The sequence below is a fragment of the Cryptomeria japonica genome, chromosome 2 (genome assembly GCF_030272615.1).
Source record: "Cryptomeria japonica chromosome 2, Sugi_1.0, whole genome shotgun sequence".
Lineage (NCBI taxonomy): Eukaryota > Viridiplantae > Streptophyta > Pinopsida > Cupressales > Cupressaceae > Cryptomeria > Cryptomeria japonica.
The window spans coordinates 646,591,790-646,613,503 of NC_081406.1; the positions used below are offsets into that span (position 1 = coordinate 646,591,790).

At 36.2% G+C, this 21,714-nt stretch overlaps 1 protein-coding gene across 2 annotated transcripts; it reads right to left on the minus strand.

Moving 5' to 3' along the window:
* Positions 1–3,354: 3,354 nt before the first annotated feature.
* LOC131054771 (trihelix transcription factor ASIL2) lies at positions 3,355–13,536 on the minus strand. Of its 2 annotated transcripts, none has more exons than XM_057989366.2 (2): positions 11,867–13,536; positions 3,355–3,963 (listed from the first exon to the last, which is right to left on the minus strand). In XM_057989366.2, exons 1-2 carry the CDS (start codon positions 12,966–12,968, stop codon positions 3,872–3,874), a joined length of 1,194 nt encoding a protein of 397 aa, XP_057845349.1. In that variant the 5' UTR covers positions 12,969–13,536; the 3' UTR covers positions 3,355–3,871. The 2 variants fall into 2 exon arrangements, with proteins under 2 accessions (XP_057845349.1, XP_057845358.1); XM_057989375.2 differs by having other exon boundaries at positions 3,810–3,963; positions 11,753–13,535.
* Between the last annotated feature and the right edge of the window lie 8,178 nt (positions 13,537–21,714).

Below are 21,714 nucleotides of genomic sequence, written 5' to 3' on the forward strand. Positions count from 1 at the left end.
ATATGCTTTAGATGTTTTATAATTTTTTATTTATTTTTTATTGGTAATGGGCCAAAGCTGATAAGGTGTACATACCCTACCTCCTTGTGACCTCTCTTTCAGGAGCACAAGTTCTCCACCACTAGGCCAACTCGAGTTGTACTAGATGTTTTATAAATTTATTGATTATGTTGCATTTGTCGATTTATTTCAAATCTTGCCTTATTTTTTTATTGCAACAGATTTGCATATTGTTTAGTTATAAATATTGCTCGGTTTAGGATGGGCTATATCATAGAGATTCTTAATATCCTATTTGATTGTGATTTTGAGATTGCAAATTGCAAAGTTTTGGATACTACAAATAGAGACGAAATGATTATGCATGATCATGATTTGGAGTGACCATCGGTGATGAGAGTGACTCATGATGGTCAATTGTAGTTTGATCATATTTGATTGGAGTGAACAAAAGATGAGAGTAATCCACTGATAGTGAATTGTAGATTGATCATCCTTGATTGAATGATGATTGCAATGGCGATGGAGAATGCAAATTCACAATTTTGTTGTAGATGGTTATGAGAGGCCTTGAGTCAAGAAAGTGGTATGGCACAAATTTTGGAGCTTTTCTCTAAAATGTTCATTATGACGAAGAAGTGAATAGAATGGCCATTCTTCTTCCCTAGTCATTATGGAGGATAATGAAGGATAATGAACATTAGTTTATTTGATTGCTTATTTGTTATAAGTAGTTGTAGATTTCAATTATACTCTTGAATCTATATATGTACAATATTGTATTCCCGTGATGTAATGGTGAGGTCTTAAGCTTTAATATATCCTCCATTGTGTAAATATATAGATCATCATTTCACTTTCATTGTTGTTTTATATTCATTTATTACCATGACGTTCATACTAGAAAATAATATACCACCATTTGCATACGCCTACAAAACCTAAAGTACAAATTGAAACACTTCAAATTGTATGAATTTAGATACTCGAAACATTATAATTATAATTTGGTAAGTTTATTAGGACCTTTTCTATAATTTTGTATTTTCCAATACATGCTATAATTAGCACATATGAATAACGCCTATCAATGCTAATGTTTAACTTTATAACTAACTTAGTTCTAAAATACAAAATCAAATTATATAATTACCATTAGAATTATAAATTAATAACTTCAATGCAAATAACAATTGTTCCTCTTTCCCTAAAGGAATGCCAAAATTATAATCGAGGAAAGGTAACTTACCATAGTTATAGAAAAAAAGTGTTCAATACCCTATAGCATATCTATATATTATCGGTGTATAAGTAGTATTCTTGAGACATCCATTTTAATGTTCCATGTCATGTTCAAACCGGATATTATTGGTGTAAATCAAATGCTTATACACAATTATTGCAAATTGTGAAGACTATAAATCTACACGAATGCCCTAAATTGTTAAAACCAGAATATTATTGGTGTAAATCAAATATTTATTCACAATTATTACAAATTGGTAAAACAATAAATCTCCAAAGAGTGCCCCAAATTGTTGGTTAACAACATATCTCAAATAAATCTACAAATTTATAATTTCAAATTCTTAAATTTCTTGAAATGTTCCTTCACACTTTGATAAAGTACAAGTATGGTGGTTACAATGACATCTTTTAAAGGGTTATTTTAATACATATGGACAAACTCGAGTATGTACATTTTTTATTATAGTTTAATTAAAATAAACGGGATAATATGTTCAATGTATATTTTAATAGCAGTCAAATAAAACATGAGTCAAGGAAACCCATAGATGTTCAACGCATACTTTAATTATAATTTAACAAAACAATAATATGCTGTCTACTTCAGTTATAGTTGAATAAAAACTAGTCAAGGAAAACTATAAAATATCTCTCGAAAGATATTAGATATTAATATAAAAAATAATTTTTATAATTTTAAAATTAGTTTTTATAATAAAATAAGACCTATGAAATGTGAATCAATGACAATAAATTATGAAAGGTCAATTTTTATTATTATTTTTCTGTTGGATTGGTTCATGGAAGCACTAACACATCTTTATACAATAGTTCAATTTTAATCAATGTAAAAGTCATACATTCAATTTTATCTATTTTGGAAGTTACATAAAGTCCAAGGGTTGCAACTTAGAATTCCACATTTAAATATCACTATAGGATTTGAACTTGGATCTCCATCTTAAACACCCTTACGACCTTCACATTTGAACACAATCCCCTTAACATTCAAAATTAATAAACTTCAATTTACTTTATTTGAAGCCATAATGGAACAATGAACTTTTATTGCATGCATGTTCTCCATGGTCAATGTCACAAATTCAAACTCAACCGAAATCCCCTAATGTAAGGATCGCATACCTTTGTTGACAAATAGGTGTAATGAAAACAATCCCCTCTAGCAAGGGCACACAACTTCTATGAGGCGGTATTTTGTTTAATGTATGGAAAAGTAGATGCATGATTGTTTTTTCAAACCATAATGTTAATCAAGAAGCAGAAATGCTAAGGCTTTACTCTGACATAGATGTATGAAAAAGATATGTTATGCTCCAAACAACTACAACGTTTGTTGAAGTTCAGAATCTAGTTTTGGTTTGGCCTTTTGTCTTGCGTAATGGACTGATGTAATGTAATTGTTTACTCTTCTGAAACTGCAAGGAGTTCCCAAAGAAAATGTGTGAATCAGTTATCACTTGGACAAAGTTAAATGGCAATATATGTTATGTTCCAAACAGCTACAAGTTTAAGTTCAGAATCTAGTTTTGGTTTGGCCTTTTATCTTGCTTAGCTGGACTGATGTAATGTGATTGTTTATTCTTCTCTGGGCAGCAAGTTGGCTGCTCCACATTATGTAATTTTTTACAAACATTAAATAGGATAAATAGAATAATAATTTTAAATAGTACACTTAACAATCTCCTAATGTTTGTACAATTCATGGATACTTGCATAAAGGGAGTCTCATAAACTTGTACACCTAACTGAGCAATAAACGTGGTAAATAGGATAACAATACCCTTGTAATATCAGTTTTGAAATTGAATTTCCCTCTTTCATAAAATGGGTATGCTATTAAACGACCTGTATACTTGCAATCTTTTTAAGATATATGAATACCCCCTACATAAAGCTCAACTCCAAACCTTCTTGAAACCAAAGACGTTTTGAATTGACCAGCAAACCTGTGTTAAAGCATGCTAAGATTCCAAAATTGTAGCTTACAATTACCTGGATTTGCATGATGAGTATTAGTAAATACTGAATGAAACTTTTGCTCAACAATGTGAAAACAATAAAATGCAGATTCAAGATTCACTTGACTAGTTTAAGCTGCAGTGGATATGATGCAACTGCACACAATATATATATATTTCTATGGAAACTTATATAGGATATTCATTACAACGCTAACAAATTCAATTGAAGTCACTTCAATGAAATTCGTCGCATCTGCTTGGTACGGTCATTTTCTACAACAGAAGCTACTAGTAGTAAAATGTCATTCTCTACATATGCTCTTACTTTATAACTGGAATTCACTACATATTATATAATGAATTCACAGCAACAGAGGTAAAACCCGGCACAGCCTGACAATTAAATACTAATATACAACAGTGACTGCAAGTTTTGGCAACTGGAGGCAAACTCACTCTTTGTGTGTCTGTAACAACTTCACCTCAAATATGCCATCGGCCTTGATGTTGCAATCAACTTATATGAGAGATTTTTTGGTTCATCTTAAGAATAAACTTGATGAAACGGGGCTTGATGTATTTTTCTTAGGACTAGGAAAAAGGTGAATGTGTCCATGATGAACATTATGCATTCTGTACATTCAACACTGGTACAAGAACCCAAGTGTTGTTGATAAAATTTCAACTTTGCTCGCAACAAGTGCTTGCTTAGGTGAACAGTCAGCTCCTCGACCTAAACAAATGAAATCCAGATACCGCATCAGTTTACAGTTTTAATGGAGTAGTCAGTTTACAGTGCATAGAAAAAAGAGGTAGAAAATTAGACAAGAAAATATAAATGACTGAAATTAGGGGTAAATAGATGTAAATAAAAATTAGATATTGGCAAATTGGCAACAGTGCCTCACTTTTTAATCAAATTTAATTGTCATGGGAACTTCTGACAAATGTCTTAACAAGTAAATGTTTCAGACAAATTGGGGAAATTCCAGGCTCGGTATTCCACCTATCAGGAAAGGTCAGAAATTCACATTTCCTGAGAAAATATATAAACTAATTATTACAGAGTTAACCTAACTAGAGTCAAAAGCACAGACATGCATTGAAATACATTCAAAGGCCTTCATTGACAAACTCCTTCGCCATAACACACACTTCAAAACACTCTAAAAACAAAACTATTGAATCTCGCCAAAGACTCCCATAATTAGCAAAAGCATACAATTACTTCCAGTATGTTTTAGAGTCTTAGACCATTCAAACAATGAGGATTAATTTGTGGGAGAGATTATCCAGCCCCCAATGTAACTTTTACCCCATAACGATCATTATTGCATGATTTTAATTGTCTCAAAGTGAGATATACATTAAAAAGCAAGCTAAAAAAATACTGCCTATAACTAGTGTATTTGGTCAAGAAAACTACATATAAAAAATTTCTACCATCCTTGCCAGCTCTTCAAAATTTATTTCAGACGATAGTTGGAAAACTTGGACTCAGCAGCCCAAAATTTTCACTTGGGCTCGGCATAACTCAGAAAAACAAACACAACTACAAAACTGCACTCCAAACTTGATTTAATCTTTAAATACTCTTTCCGATCACTTCTCTCAGCTCAATTTGCACCTCGGGAAGAATAAATGTGCCAAAAATTGAATCACATGAAGGTTCTAATGCCAAAGTTTTCTCTTCTTTTTCTATGTAGACAAGTTAATGTCTGAAACTTGGCAGATTTTTCGCTAGACTCTGGTTACCCAGCAGAGAATTGGCAGACGACTCTAGTCAGTCCTACACGTTTCAGACTTTGACTCTCTAGTCCCAACAAGTCCCATGAGTTTTCCTACCATGTTTCAGACCATAAGATGATCCCTTTAGTTATTTGGCCATTAGTTTAAATATTGTGGATGAAAGTGGACAGATTAAAAAATAATAGGGAAAAATACTACATGCGTGGAACCTATACTGTTCATCCATCAATCATTACAGTAGTCTGACCTAGAATCAGATGACTAGAGCAACTGCTCTTGCCCACCAGAGGTAGTTTATGTTTACAAATAGCACATATCCACAACTCAATCTATTTGGTTGTAGAGACAGTGACATGTCTGGCAAGGTCACAAAGACAGCTTTTTTCTTTGATCTTAGACCTAAGTTTATGGATGACATCATATGTGGTGATAAACATGGACTGTTGGTACAAGACAAGCCTTACCATCAATAATGTAACAGATGTATCTCATACGAGGCATACAAGAATACATATAGGCCGCACAAAAACAGCTATAGATACATTATTGCTAACACCAAATTCTTGAAATTTGGACATGACATTTCAAATGCCGGTAGCAACAGTTCAAATTTCAAGTGTCTTAATGGTCATCCAAGTGAGTGAGATGCCATTGCCAATAAGAAAAGATCATCAAATTTCAAGTGTCTTAATGGTCATCCAAGTGAGTGAGATGCCATTGCCAATAAGAAAAGATCAGGACAAAGCCGAAAATAGTCCTTGCACTCATCATATACCAGCAAAAGTGAAATATATTATCAACAAGCGAAATAATATATAAACAAATATGTGTTGAGGGAATTGCCCAGAAATCTCAGACTGTGGCACACCAGAATCTATTTAAATACCATCTTATGTCATGTTGCTGGTTTAAATTCAGGTTCAGGATCAGTGGTTTGAAAATTTTCTTTCCTTCCTGGATTTTGTATGGTTTGGGTAGGGCCATAGTAAAATACTATATATGTGTAAAGTGTAAACCCACAATTCGCTCAAAATATACAAAAATAAATATGGAATTGCAAACAACAATAACTGATAATTCAATGTCAATTGCTAAATCATAAATGTTAAAGATAAATCAAAATAGTCTATGTCATAGTTACATTACTTGGAATAAGATTGACTTGGCAAACCAAGTGTACAAATTGAATTCAATTACTCGAGATTCAATTAAAGAAAATCAGGAGAAAAAACACTCTTTTTACTATCCAACACAACCCAAAACAAATTTTTTATTTTTCCTTTTAAGACCAATACAGGGGTTGATGTGCAATGTCCCTCACAGGAGCATTACTCCCCAAGCCCACATTAAGGCCTTTGCAGCCACAGGGATCATCATGGTGCATGACATTTTCCATAGGTTCCTAAGATACCAGATTCACCCATTTTCCATAAGTTCCAATGACACCAGATTCGTCCATGTACCTATACTGAACCCAACTGGGCACTGATCTCAGGTCTGGTCCTTCCTCAGTATACAAGGGGTTCATACTCAAGACTGTGGGTTCATCCTAGGTACGTTCGATACATACCCCAAACAAGTCCAGAGTCCCAGGAACGAACCCTGTGCATATCCAAGGTGAACCATCTTTTTTTTTTAAATCGATTTGAGGACCAACTAATTGCAGTTAACCTCTGCCAGTTTTCTTCTCATTGATGTCTCTTTTCAATTGCAGTCAAGCTCTGTAAATTTTCTTCCACGAGAGTCTTATCTAGAAAAAAATTCACTTCAAACAAATGAATTATGAGACATCTATGACACATTTTTCACCATGCACTCTGAATTTGTATCCTATTCCTGCTGATTGAATCAATCTTTTAACAGTTTGCAAATTAGGCTTCAGATTAAACTATTCAAATAATGACAATGCCACTTAATATGCAGAGTCAGAGGACATTAAGATTTGTCAGTATACTCAAATGGTGGCAATACTGAGGGCATTATGCAGGAAATACGGTGGCAAACAAAGCAGATACTGCTCTATATACAGCTCTTCTTTGGTTCTCTAGCTTTGCTTTCATACTATTTGTTATGGACGGACCACATATCCATCTGTAGTTTTTGAATCCTTTGTACTCTCTGGATACATGGCAGTCTTTGTTCATGAAATGTTTATATTTAGCCACTGATGGCTTATTCTAGCTTCCGAAGGCTGCAAATTTGTAACACCATTTCACTTCAATATATAATATAATATATATTTTTTTTATAATATTATATATTTATATTGATATATTTCATGTTTCTTCTTTACATTTATATAATAATATATCTATATTGATATATATAACGGATATAAATATGAACCATATCAGTTTCCCACAATCCATAAGGATATAGATATGTTTTTGACATTTTGTTTTACTAATTTATTTATATTTATATTATCTTTATTTTTATTGTAATTATATTCTACAGCTAAGCCCAGCTGCTGAACTGAGGAAAAAATTGCTAAATAAACGGATATAAATATTTTAATGTTTTACTAATTTATTTATATTTAAATTATCTTTATTTTTATTATAATTATAATCTACAGCTGAACCCAGGAAAAAACCACCAAACTGCCAAGCCTGAAACCAAACCCAAACACAAACCAGCAACGTAGACAATTTTACCATTTTTAAACAAGCTACTTTAAAAAGTACACTTTTGGGTTTAAGTTTTACTGTTCTTGCTTTTGGTTTTGCCAAATCATCAACATAGACAATTTAAACACTTTTTAAGTCTTTAAGCAAGCTCCAAATCCTTTAAAAAAAATGGACTTTTGGGTTTAAGTGTTCTTGTTCTTGCAAAGCTTTTTGTTTGTAAGCGTTTGATATTTGTAAGCCCTGCAGTTTCATCCAGGGTGTAGCCTGCATATATTTCAGACATACCTGGGAACAGAACCTGGACGAGCCCAGGCCAGGCCCTGCTCAGCCCAGGATCAAAACCCAGCCAACACCAGTCTGGGTTTGTCCAGGGGTCCTGGCAATCCCAGTAAAAGGAATCTCATGACTTCCAATCTTAATAATGTTGAGCTCTAGCCATTAGCCACCCATTTGTACTGTTATATCCCAAGTTATTATTAAAACAAAACTGGTTCAACTTTCATTACCAAGAGCTCAATATTTCAAGTTCATCAACATCCTCAAGAATCCCACACAAATTGCATTGCATCTGAGGAACTAAAACGCACTTCTTTAATTCAATTGATTTCCTAAATAATTTATGTCTGGAGATCATATTCAAACATACTATATTGTTATAAAAGCCACTCCCAAATTCTTCATTTTGGTGCTCTTGTTCCACATTCCACTCATATTGAAGAGCAGAGGATAAGATAACAAATCATAAGCTAGCAACTGGTAGGAAAAGGGGTCACACCATCCTAGAACAGTACCATAAAACCTATGCTAGTTTTCAGTAACAATCTGTGCCACTAAACCTCTTCAATGGTTAGCAATAATCTAACAGTTCATTGTATTCTTGCTGCACAAGTGACTGAATATTTGGAAGTTGATTGTACACATCATTTTAAAGATTAGGATCCTCTATGCTGCAGTATTAGTGTCTCCTAGAGTCCATGCTTCTTTTAACCCAAAATAATAGATGAGAATATCAAGAAACTGTCATTGGAGCGATGGAATCCTAACTCAGTAAATTGGAAATAAAACAACAATCATATGCTTTTCATATTACTTGATTTTGTTAATCAAAGTAAGTTTAGTTCCATACTGATTCACCCTACAAATTAAATTTCAAAGACTACATTCTTGGTCAATTAAGTTGTCTAGCTTCAAAATTTATCTAAGATGTTACACCTCAATGTAGCTAGTAATTTGATCATGTAAACTACAAAGTTTAAGGACTTGCAAGTTCTAAGCATGAGCTAGTCTTGGGCTTTCCAAGTTTGAATCATTAAAGAATATGGTTCAATCTCAGGAGGGTACACATTGCTACATCAGATAGTAATATGGAATGGAGACCGCCATATATGATCAAATGGGCTTTAAAATATTTTAATTTATAACAATTGATGATGGCTCGTTGAACAACAGTAATGTTGCATTACAATATCCCATGATTTGAGTTCCAAATTATGGCAGAAACAGCTAGTACTAAATAAAAAGATAACAGCATGTCTAGATGAAAGCTTTAAAATTAGAATCATGAAGCTCTCTGTGTGAGCAACATGTTCTTTGTTCAACCTCGTAGAAATTAATACTAAAAGATATAAATTCCTACTTCATGCAAACAAAGATGTAGCCATGTCAAACAACCAAGTTCCAAATGGAAAAGAATTGGCAAATAACAATTTTCTGCTTAGTTCTATTCCCTATTTAATTTCAAAGATCTAGTAGTTGTATCCATCAAAATTCAAATCTTTTTTTTTACCAACTGTGCTCCGCTTTGACATCCAACCAAACCAAGACGATCGCTCTTGTGTATAGCCAAGATAAGAAGAAATAATTGAACATGTGATTCTACTTTGTAGGCAGATAGTCTACCATGATGTCATAAAATGTAAGTACAAAGTTGGAAATAGTAGGCATTTGAGGTATCTTGTTTTCATGCACTGCTTCCAAGCTCTTTCAGCACTTCAAATTCCTTAAAATCCTAAGGCACCTGGTAGATTTTTAATTTGAGAGAATGAATGAGATTAACTGCAGATTCTCAAAACAAGTCATCTTCAACCAGTTAGCCCAAATATCTAGATGTTGTATTTGAATTGCCCTTATGTTTGGTTTAGAACACATAAGAGGGGATAACGAGGCTATAATTTTGCTCTGCAAAATGGGGTCACATAGGGACTGGAGCTTGGATTCACATTTATTGCTATGTTACCAGATCCACCTGCAGATCGACTGGAGCCGGGCTTGGTTCAAACAGGATCCGTGATCTGGTCCAATCTGCATGTGGATACGGTCAGGATATGGTAGAGGGGTTGAGTTCATCTACGACAAACCTAGGCAGGATCTGGGGGAACCTAGGCGATTCTAGGGCAAATCTATCTATTTTTTTTTGCCTTTTTTTGTTTTTTAATTTTTTATTTCCACCTTTAACATTGCATTTTAAAAAATTATGAAAATGGTACACACCATAAAAGTCTGTAGTTTTGAAGGTCTTCATTCAGGCTTGGTGGCGAGGGCTCTGCCCATCAACCCCACCTTGTATTGGGAAAGGAAACACACCAGGTGCACTACTCCCTGACCTTGCAAGGGGTGCTGCCCCCATGAAGCTATGGGATATGGAGCCAAAGCAAACTGACTTTTGGATGCTCCCCAATTTCCAAAATGTCACACTTGAGTTTGAAAAGTGAGCACACTTTTAGTGTGAATGGCAATGGCACTCTCAAGTCAATGAGGATGCTATTGTTGATGATTTAGAAAACCCTTGTGATGCTGAAAATTGATTGATTATACATACATACATTATATATATATATTTTTTTTTCTACAGACAAACCCAAAACAAACCTAGCTCCAAATTGTTTTTGCCAGATCCACGAACCCAAACCAGGATCCTACCAGAACTGGTAACAGAGGTTTATTGTACATATCTTCCATATTTCTTTAACTGCATTGAAAGCAAGTGATGGTTACTAATGCACATTAACGCTGGACTTGAACGATGACAGCACAGTAAAATCTGGTTTTTGATCATTGACACTCTCCCAGTTAAAGTATATATTGGCAGGAGACGGAATCTACAACAATACTAATATTTTACTAGGGAAAGTTCACAGTAAGCATGATCCACAAATGGTTTCTGTTTTGGATCTAAAAGTTTAAACCAAAAACAGCGGATGAGTTAATTCTATTGAAGTTCATTTATACATTAAAGTTATGCATAGATAGGTTTGCACAATTTCACGCCTCAAAACCATACCGAATTCTGCACGTATGCATCATAAATCTACCTGATTGTCCCACCCATGCTATCCTTGAAGTGTGCAACATTATTGTTATCATCGAGATGTGCTAAGCACAAAATAACATTTGCAGCATTAAATCTACTTTTCTCTTTGAATTTCTATAGCTATATACATCAGCATTTAGCATAATTAAATCCAATAGCACTATCTCTCAGAGAGTTAGACGTGATTTTTTCCCCCGGATATCTAACAGTCCCTGCACGATCTGAGACCAGAAATTGGGATTATAAAGGGTCGATTGATGTGCAAACTTGGCACGCACAGTATTTTTTAAGTTGGCAAATCTCTTTTTCTTGGCCAGCAAGAGTCGAACTCCAAAAAAAACTTGTCGCTTTGTGATTCTCAGTTAAACCCTCTGAGTCAGGGGCGGGCTGAGAACCTAAGCGATGCCAGCTATTATAAACTCCTACTGATTTATTGCCAGACCATATGGAAGCTGACCGGTCATAGTGTTAAGCATCCTATTTCCTGTCTGTGAGATGATGGGGAGTCAAAGTGATTGCAGAGCAGTTTGAAGGTCTTTTAACGATTGGTAGACAAGAAGGACTATTACAATCAACCACTGTCAGATTCGGTGAGCGAGAAAACCACTGGACCTGGCAGGTACACTAGAGGGTCACTAAGACTAAGCTACTAGCCCTCCTTGTATTCAAGATCTAGAGGAGAGCACATTGTCCTTTAAAACACGGCAGAAATATATGTTACGGAATCCTACAACTTATCAAAAGGGGTTTCCTTTGGCAAGGTGGGGTGACCGATTGATGTCGAGAAGAAAGCGGGTTCTTGTGAAAAAGCCATTAAATTTGTGGATGCTCACCTGAGGTTATCAAGAGTAGAATTCCTCAGTCGTGCAAGAGAGGGTGAGAAGGCGGCTGAGCAGCGGCCTCGGGAAGGGCGAGTGTCGAATTCCTATCTGCGAGTTTGCGCTTACCATTTTTACCAGACAGGAGCCTCGCGATTTGCAGCTGCGTCTTGGCAATCATCTCCGTGCGCTTCAGCTCCAATTCGCCGCGGCGGACCTCCGTCTCCGCTCGGAGGCGCTCGGAGTCCTTGTACATCCTCATCTTCGCATGCTCCAGCTTCACAATTGTGTCCGCGAAGGACCGGATACTCTCTGCCAATTCACCACCGCCGCCGCTGCCAGGGGGCGAGGTCTTGCGGCGCTTACAGGAGAAATTGCAATTAGCACCGATCTCCTTAGCGACATGGTCATCAGCAGCGTTGGCGATCTTACTGCGAGGCGTGCTGGTATCAGTATCCAACGCAGCGCTCTCCTTGCGGTTGGGCAGAGTATTCGACCCGTCCTCCTGATTACTACCCTCCCCAAATCCGCCACCGCCACCGCCGCCGCCACACCCAACTTCCTCCTCCCGCGCCTGCTCTGCTTCTTCTTCCGCCTCCTCCTCCGCGACCCGATGCTGGCCATTCCCCAGCAGAGGCGGAGGCTGCGGCGGTAGTACAGGACCCGGCTCCTGCAAGGGCAAATCCTGAGTCGGAGCGCAGATGGTGAGCGGAATTGGGGTTGGGGTTGGTGTTGGGGTTTGAGTCTGGATTGGGATAGGGGACGCCATAGGAGGTCGGCAGCGCAGCAAACTGTCCATCCGCGCGTAGAGTGGCCAGGAGGAGTTGTTGGCATTGGCAGAGGTGGATTCTGATCGGTACCGTTTCTTCATACTCTCGATTTTGTTCTTGCACTGGGTCTGCGTCTTGGCAGACTTTGCCCCCTCGGCCCTGGTGGAGACCTGGCGAGCAACATCCTCCCAGTCGTTGCCCTTGAGCTTGGCCCGGTTCCTGAGCAGCCATTTCGACTCGTATGCGTCCAGCAGCGTCGCAACCGCGCCTTCACTCCACTCGTCCCGCTTGATCCGTTCCGGGGCTGTCTTTGACAACGGTGTTGTTAACTCCCCACTGCCGTTGTTATTATTATTATTACCATTAACAACAACAACAACATTACTCCCCCCTCCTCCTCCTCCTCCCACCACTGCTGCTCTCTGTGGAGGCTTGCTCTCCATGGAATCAAGCTTGCCCATCCCGCTACCTACTTTAAAAAGTTTAATAATGATAATCCCAATCCCAATCCCAATTCCAATTCCTCTCTCCCTCTCTTCCTTTGCCCTCCACGGCTTAGCTACCTAGCGTTTTATGTCGTTCATCTCCCTCTCATGGGTGCTCAACAAATGACTGCCAAAGTATATTAGAGTGAAAAAACAAAGGGCAAAATGGGCAAGATTGGCAATTTGGGCAAGATTGGCAAGAAGGGCAAAGGCATCGTATGTACATCATCTCAGGATGCAGACACCAAATCCATAATGGGCGAATTCACTGGGAGAAAGTGTGAGTTTTGAGTTTTTTACTGTAGCAGGATAACTACATTAGAATGCGACCCCTCCACTCTGCGGGCCGTTTTCCGCCAGCTAACCCGATGGGATTCCCTTATCAACCTCCAACCTGTATGGCCATGAATGAGATTGATTCCTTTACGGAGTTTTAACCCGTCCCATGTCAGCTAACCGCAGGAGGAAGGCTTGAAAACGTAAACTCACCGCAGGCCCCACGCCTGGAATAAGTTTTCTATCATGGTCTGCAACCTATCATTGTACTGCTCGGATTGAATTATTCTTCCCACTTTGCAACCCATAGACCTCCTCCCAGTCGCTAATTGCGTTACGTGTACGGTTAGTTTTCTATAATTTAGGCTATTCTTTATCAATGAGTTCCGGACCTCATCTTGTATAAACAATTTTTCCTACTTTCCTTTGTGGGGAAAAGAGAGGGGCCCACCTATGTTATCGAGGGGATGTATGAGAGTAGTGATCAATCAATTCATCAAATAGGTTTTCTATGTGATGTTCACCATTTTACTGTACTATGGGATTTACAGCCATAAGAAGGGTTTAGGAAGGAAGAAGACAATATTCTTACTGTTGGGATCTTATAGACGATGGAAAGGATATGTCTAATGGATGGGGTACGGGGTACAGGGTACGAGGTTTGTAGCCACAACAAGAGCTTAGGAAGGATGAAGACAACATTATTACTATTGGGACCAATAGACAATGGAAAGGATGTGCTTGATGGAGGGTGGGGTATGGGATTTGCAGCCACGGAAAGGGCCTAGGAAGGGAGAAGACAATGTTCTTACTATTGGGATTGTATAAACAATGGAAAGGATGTGCCGGATGGAGGGTGGGGTATGGGATTTGCAGCCACGAAAAGGGCCTAGGAAGGGAGAAGACAATGTTCTTCCTATTGGGATTGTATAAACAATGGAAAGGATAACCTAATGGTCAACCGCAAGAAGGGCCTAGCAATGGAGAAGGCAATAATTTTACTAGTTGCGATAATGTAGAGGATGGAAAGGATATACCTATTGAAGAATTGGGTGTGGGATTTGCAACCATGAGAAAGGCCTGGGGAGGGAGAAGACAATATTCTTACTAGTTGTGACCATGTAGAGGATTGAAAGGATGTATCTAATGGAGAATGGGATTTGAGATTTGCAACCACAAGAAAGGCCTACGGAGAGAGAAGACAATATTCTTACTATTGAGACCATGTAGACAAAGGGGAGGATATGTGGAATGGAGGATGGGGTGTGGGATTTGCAACCACAAGAAGGGCCTAGGAAGGGAGAAAACAATACTCTTACTATTGGGACCATGTAGATGATGGAAAGGAATTGCCTAATGAAAGATGGGGTGTGGAATTTGTAGTCATGAGAAGGGCCTAGGAAGGGAGAAGACAATATTCTTACCTATTGGGACCATTTAGATAAAGGATAGGATATGCCTAACGGAGAATGTGGTATTTGCAGCCACAAGAAAGGCCTGGGAAGTGAGAAGACAATATTCTTACTATTAAGACCATGTAGACGATGAAAAGGATATGCTTAATGGAGGATGGGATAACAGACTTACAGCGACAAGAAGGGCTTAGGAAGGGAGAAGGCAATATTCTTACTAGTTGGGACCCTGTAGAGAGTGGAAAGGCTATGCCTAATGGAAGATGGGGTGTGGAATTTGTAGCCACAAGAAGGGCTTAGGAAGGGATAAGACAACATTCTTACTAGTTGGGACCATATGGAAAGAATATGTCTAATGGAGAATGCGGTGTGGGAATTGCAGTCATGCAAGAAAGGCCTAAGAAGGGAGAAGACAATAATCTTACTATTGGGACCATGTAGATGATGGAAAGGATACGTCAAATGGAGGATGGGGTGTGGGATTTGTAGCCACGAGAGGGGCCTGGGAAGGGACAAGACAATACAATACTCTTACTATTGAGACCATGTACACGATGGAAAGGGTATACCTAATGGAGGATGGGGTGTGGGATTTGCAGCCATGAGAAGGACCTAGGAAGGGACAATACAATATTCTTACTATTGGGACCATGTACGCAATGAACAAATATGCCTAATAGAGGATAGGATGTAGGATTTGTAGGCACGAGAAGGGTCAAGAAGGGAGAAAACGGTCGAGAAGGGAGAAAACAATATTTTTACTAGTTGGACCCTATAGATAATGGAAATGACATGTCTAATGGGGGATGGGGTACCCTGGTGATCAATACCTCCCTCCAAATGTAGACTTTATAGTATTAGTTGTTTAAGTTTGTTTTGCATCATAAGATTTGATTGTATAATGTTGTAGACATTATGGTTTTCTTTTAGGGGTCATGTTTATTGTTGTGGCTGTTTCGTTTTAAGGGTTTTGGTTATTGTTGCAGTTGCTTCCTATTTGGACTATGTGATACTTTTTTTTTTTAAGTCTATTGATTTATATTTCTTTGAGATGTATTTTATTTTATTTATCATTTTTAAGATAGGTTGTATCTATTTTCTTTGGTTTATATATATATATATATATATGGATCTATTTCATTTAAAACATATATATTTTTAATGAGAAGCTTGTAATGTCCCCTTCCAAATTTTCCCTAGAATCACATTTGCAACGAGTTAGGGTTAGGTTTTGGAGGAAGATACATGATAGGTCCACCCAAAGCAATATCCACACTAAGCCCAAGAGTGGCACTCACCCTCTTGGCCTCGGTGAGTAGGCAACATGGACATCCATCAGGGTAGCCTACTTAGTGGGGTGCTTGTACCTACTTTTTACATATATGTCCCATCCCCCTAAAGACAATAGCCACCATTGTAGAGTTGGAGAGAAGATCGTAGAGGGTGTTTCTTGATTGTCCTATCTAAGCCCAAGAGCGGATCTTTGCCCTCTTGGCCCTAGGGGTAGGGAATATGGACATCCCTAGGGTGGCCTACTTAGATGACAACCTTGTAATTCCCCTCTTTTCTACACCTCCTTCCTTACTTATATGTTGGAGGTTTCACATAGAATTGTTGTAGACATATACATTCAATAGCCAGTCATAAATATGTATATATACATATTGAGATAAACATTAACAATAACACATGGGCAAATTAAAAAAAAAACAAAAAAACATGGGCAGATAGATATATACCACAAGATGCAAGTATTAGTAGATTTAGTTATACATATCTAAAATAGTTATAAGCATGTTGCTTCCATGTTTAGATTGCAAATTATTTGTCTTGTTCCATGGTGATAATTGATTCTATTTGTTGATATTCGATCTTGCAACTTATATATGTACTGAATTTTCTCATCCACTTCAATACTTTCTTCTCAATGATAATACTACCCTATATAGCCTTCAAGACAGTGTAGGGTCACATCCTTTAAAATTGTTACCCTTCTTCATAAAGACGTGTCTCTATAATTAATAATTGTATTATACTATACGTTCCTTAGAGCAGAAAATGTTATGATGCCCTTACTTGATCAAATGATATGCCTTATATATCTTCAACGAGGGGACAAAGAGTTATCTTCTTTCCAAAAGTTTCATCCCTTGGAAGCAATATGTCTCTTCCCAGCTAATTGTAGCTCTTCCTTAAAATTGGTTACTTCAGTCCTATTAGTTAGTTTGGGTAATTTCATTAACTTGCTACTCTTAATAGTTTATTCGTTGCTCTTCAACTTACCCTCCTCCAAGCTAATTATGGCTGGATCCCCTTTTACATAGGTAATTCCAAATGTATTTTCTTGGCACCAAAAGTAGGGAGTCGGCCAACATTTAAGAATATCTAATTTATTTTGATTTATTTTAATCTTAGTGTTGCCTCTTAGAATAAGTTGGCCCCTTTATTAATTCATATCACCTAGATAAGGTCGACCTCTTGTTAATTTGCAATTTATATTTGTAAGGTTGTGATTCCTTAAATAATGGTGTTGTGCTTTGGCAAGAGTATGTTACTAGGTCGTCCCATTATTTGCAAATCATTATCCCTTTTAATATAGGTTGCAAACGAAGTTAAGGATATGACAAAGCTCAAAGCATTAATTGTCAAATATTTTGAAAATAAAATAGTTGTTTAGGAGAAATGCACATACCCTTAAACGTTTCTCATTTGTTTGATGTCACTTTTGGTCGATGTCTTTGATGCATAACATCAAACCTAAACCAGATGCAATATCTCTTAGTTTAAAGTCTTTCTAATATATTTCTTAGTAGTTCTTGTATCTTGGATGGAAATACACCTACAATTTTTTCCCTTGGCTTGGATTATAGAGGATATTGTATCCCTAGTTTATAAATTTTTTATTTTTACTTCTTGTGGCCAACAATATCTTCATATGATCGTTATACACAACATGGGTGTCAACCGTATTAATTATATGTTTAAATTGTGTATTTAAAGGCATCATCTAGGATACTTGCACATTATGCGATATCACTAAAAGTATTAAAAACATGAAATATTATCTCCCTTTATCTATTAGCACTAGGAATCAACAATAATCAAAGATCAACAAATTGCCATCCATTTTTAAAGCACAATACAAAGACACTTCAAACACAATCATATATGAACTTGCATTGGCCTTCAACAAGACTCGATGATCATCTCAACAACATCCATTACCACCCTTTCTCTTTCACAATTGTTAACGTAATCTAAGGGGCAATAAACCTCATAAATTAGCATTATAGGTTCCTAACAATGCCCACCGTATTATTTTATTTGCACAAATACATATTGAGTGAGCAGTTTTTGAAATGTATGGAAAAACAAATTTTGCATTAGGATAGAATCATTTTGGACCTGGACAAAATTGTGTCATATAGGAATCAATTGTATGTGTGTTTAGTCTCATGCACTTAGTTTCTCATATCTTAGTCATTATAGGTCTTCAATCCTTTGTCCAAATCTACATTTCAAGTATGAGTCGTTTGTCATATGACATCAATTAAAATCAACAATAGAATTTCAAGGTATGACTTAATTTCTTTCAACTTTATTTCATCACATATTTAGACATAAATGTAATTAATTCACTTCAATCAAGTTATTATACTTTCTCTTTTATTTTTTATTATTAAATACATTAATTCATTATCCACCCTAAATATATTTGTACAATATATTTTTATTCATACAATAATAAATCAAATAAAATTTATCATATATATATATAGACACCTATTTTTGTCCACCTAATTCAATGAATTTTATATTTGTTTAATTGTCATTCATCCAACTATTAATTAAATTCACACTTAATTAAGCTTTCATCGTTTTTCAACTATTAATTAAATTAACATTTAATTAATTCTTCCCAACCCTCTTCTCTTATTAATTAAATAAATTATTCATTTTTTTAAATTTAATTCACTTAACCAAATTTAGACCATTAATTAAATAAATAAATCATATTTGTCTAATTAAATTTTCTCTCACATTTAAATAAATTAATATTTATTTAAATCCCTCAAAATCCTATCTCTCACATTTCAATAAATTAACATTTATTTAAATCACCTTTATCCTCCACCCACTTGCATTTTAAATAAATAAATTATTTATTTAAAATCCTATTTATCCTCACCCACTTGAAACTTTTAATGGCTTCCCTTAAAGTCTTCAATCCTTTAATGACTTCCTTCTAAGAGTCTTCTCAAGCCTTTAATGGTTTCCCTTAAAGTCTTCAAACTTAATGACTTCCCTTAAAGTTTTCAAACCTTTAATGGCTTATTTCTAAAGTCTTCTTAAGCCTTTAATTGTTCCCTCAAAGTCTTCAAGCATTTAATGTTTTATCCCCCTTTTTCTCATTTAAATAAATTAAGATTTATTTAAATAAAATCCAAAATTTACATTCACATTTAAATAAATTAATATTTATTTAAATATCTATCCAAATGCAAATTGCACCATTTATATGAAATAAATGATTTTATTTTAATTGAAAATCTCAAAATTCCTCCCACTCGCATTCTCCTACAAAATCCACTTGCATGCCTAAACCCCTTCTAGATTCTTCTAATCACTTCCAATTTGGTCTAATCCTATCTTAATCATTGTCATATTCCTAAATAAAAGGAAGTCACTTCTCAAAAACCTCCAAAGTCTTCAATAACCATTAAAGGTTTTATGTCTTCAAATGGTTAATCTCTAAAGTCTTCCAAACCATTAAAGGCTCTTACATAACCATTTATAGTTAACTCACCTTTGACCTTTGGTTAGAGACTTTCCTCTAACTTAACCATCCTTTTAACTCATGGGTCTCTTCAAAGAATTTATTTTTTTGACTAAGGTAACCATTTAACCCTTGCACATTCATTTATCCCTTGGATAAAAGGAATATCCATTAACCTAACCCTAACCCAACCCCCTAGGGTAACCATCATGTCCCCTAAAGCATTTAATGCTCCTTATCTCTCTTCTCAGGCCTCCTCATGGTGACACTTGTCAACATGGGATTGGTTTGAAAGTGTCACATGGATTGAAGATCATTCAATCCTAATCCTTGTTAAGATTACTCGATTTTAACCATCCAACTCCCCATTTCTTCTATAAATAGATCTCATTTCCTTCATTATCATCATCCCAGGTTTTTGCATCCAAGTTATGCTATTTTCTTGTGTACAGGTTATCAAGGAGTCTCATTTGCCTCTCTTTTTAAGCTTAAGCATTTAGGAGCATTCTAGTATTAGAATTATCATGTTAGCATAGTATAATGAATTATCATAGCGTGTTAGTTTCTTTATCATAACTTAGTATTATTATAGCATTATCATGTTAGGATAGCATATCATACTAGCATAATCTTCATTTTAATCTCACCATCTTACACCATATCATAGATTTTCATATCCATATCATGCTAAGATCTTAGTTGCACTTGCATTTAGATATTTTATCATATATCCCTCATTCTTTAGGTAGTCATCCTAGAGAACAAGTGGTCTTCCAAGCTGAGAGCCACCTTGATTTGAAGGATCCTTGGAGATAGAGAACAATGAGACGTGCTTAGAGCTTTTGTTTCATTTACTTATGTTTTATGTTTCATTGATCTCTAACATAATGTTTCATTGGTGTGCTTGAGTTGTTTGTGTCTTGTTTTGCAAATTCCACATTTTTCAAAATACATTTTGGGTGCCCACCGTGGGGCAACCCACAAATTTCTAACAAATTTTCCGCAAGTTCACACCCAAATATTCCACTGCATATGTGGACCTTTCTAATCTAGTCTATCTTACTTTCTCTTAGCACATGGAATCATTAGAATAGTGCATACCTGCTCCAAAGTAGCGCTTTTGTAATAGGAAGAGAGCTAATTTTTGTAACACAACTTGGAAATTTTAGGCTTGTAAGCCCGCAATCTTGACTAACTTTTCAAAGGGGTTTTGTAGATACTAATGTTTGTTACAGGTCCAAAGGAGCTAGATTAGATTTTTTATTCAAGTTTTCATTTTACAAAGGATAAAAAGAACTCACTTCTTTTTCTTGCAAAAGTAAAAAGAACAATCAATCCTTATTATTGCAAGTTAAAAAGAATAAGCCACCCCTTTGTTTTAGCAAGCGATTTACTTTTGTTGACCACATGATTTGCTTTTGTTGCCCAGGATTTATTGCAAGTTCAAAAACAAATTTCTATGTGGGATTAAAAAGAACACCATGCTTGTTAAATAGAAGATAGAAAATCATTGCTTTGAAAGGATAAAAAAAATACTTGAATTTTGTGTCTCGAAAGTGGTAGGCATATGCTCTCCCCTTAATTGAGTGATAAAAAAACCAAACCCACTCTTTTATGTTTTCTTTTACCTCAATCATTTTACATCCTTTAGAGGGTTTGCCTTCCCAAAGCCTTGAGGGGGCTAGTGAGAAGGGTACGACCTAAGTGAGTACGACTAAAGCCAAGTAATCTAATTCACTATAATCAAATCGTCTTTTGAGATGAGAATCCTGGGGGACGAAGCATATTTGAGTTATCTCATATCGAACACTTTGTAGGACTTTGCAGTCTCAATCATGTTTGCATGACTACATCTTGTTAGATACTTTGTTGGGCTATAGGCCTCAATCGTGCTTGTGCGACTTCAAAGAATATCTTCGAATGAAATCCTTATTACAAACCATAGAAGTAGAAACATGGAGCTGAGTCAGTTGCCAAACATTGGCAATATCATAGTGCAAGGGTGGGGAAGAATCTGCCCCCAAGATTACTCACCATATATCTCCAAAGATAACTACCCAATTGTGAAGCAATTCACTTTGGGTTAATTTATGAAAAAAGACAAAAAAAAAATGGACGCCCTCTAGGGGGTGACAAGGTTGTTTGAGTTGACGGAGTATTGAGACTAGTGGGCTATGATATTGTTGATGACCCTTGAATAAAGTGTCTCTCTAATGTGTATTTTTATTGTAAATCAAACCAGTGATAATATCAGGGA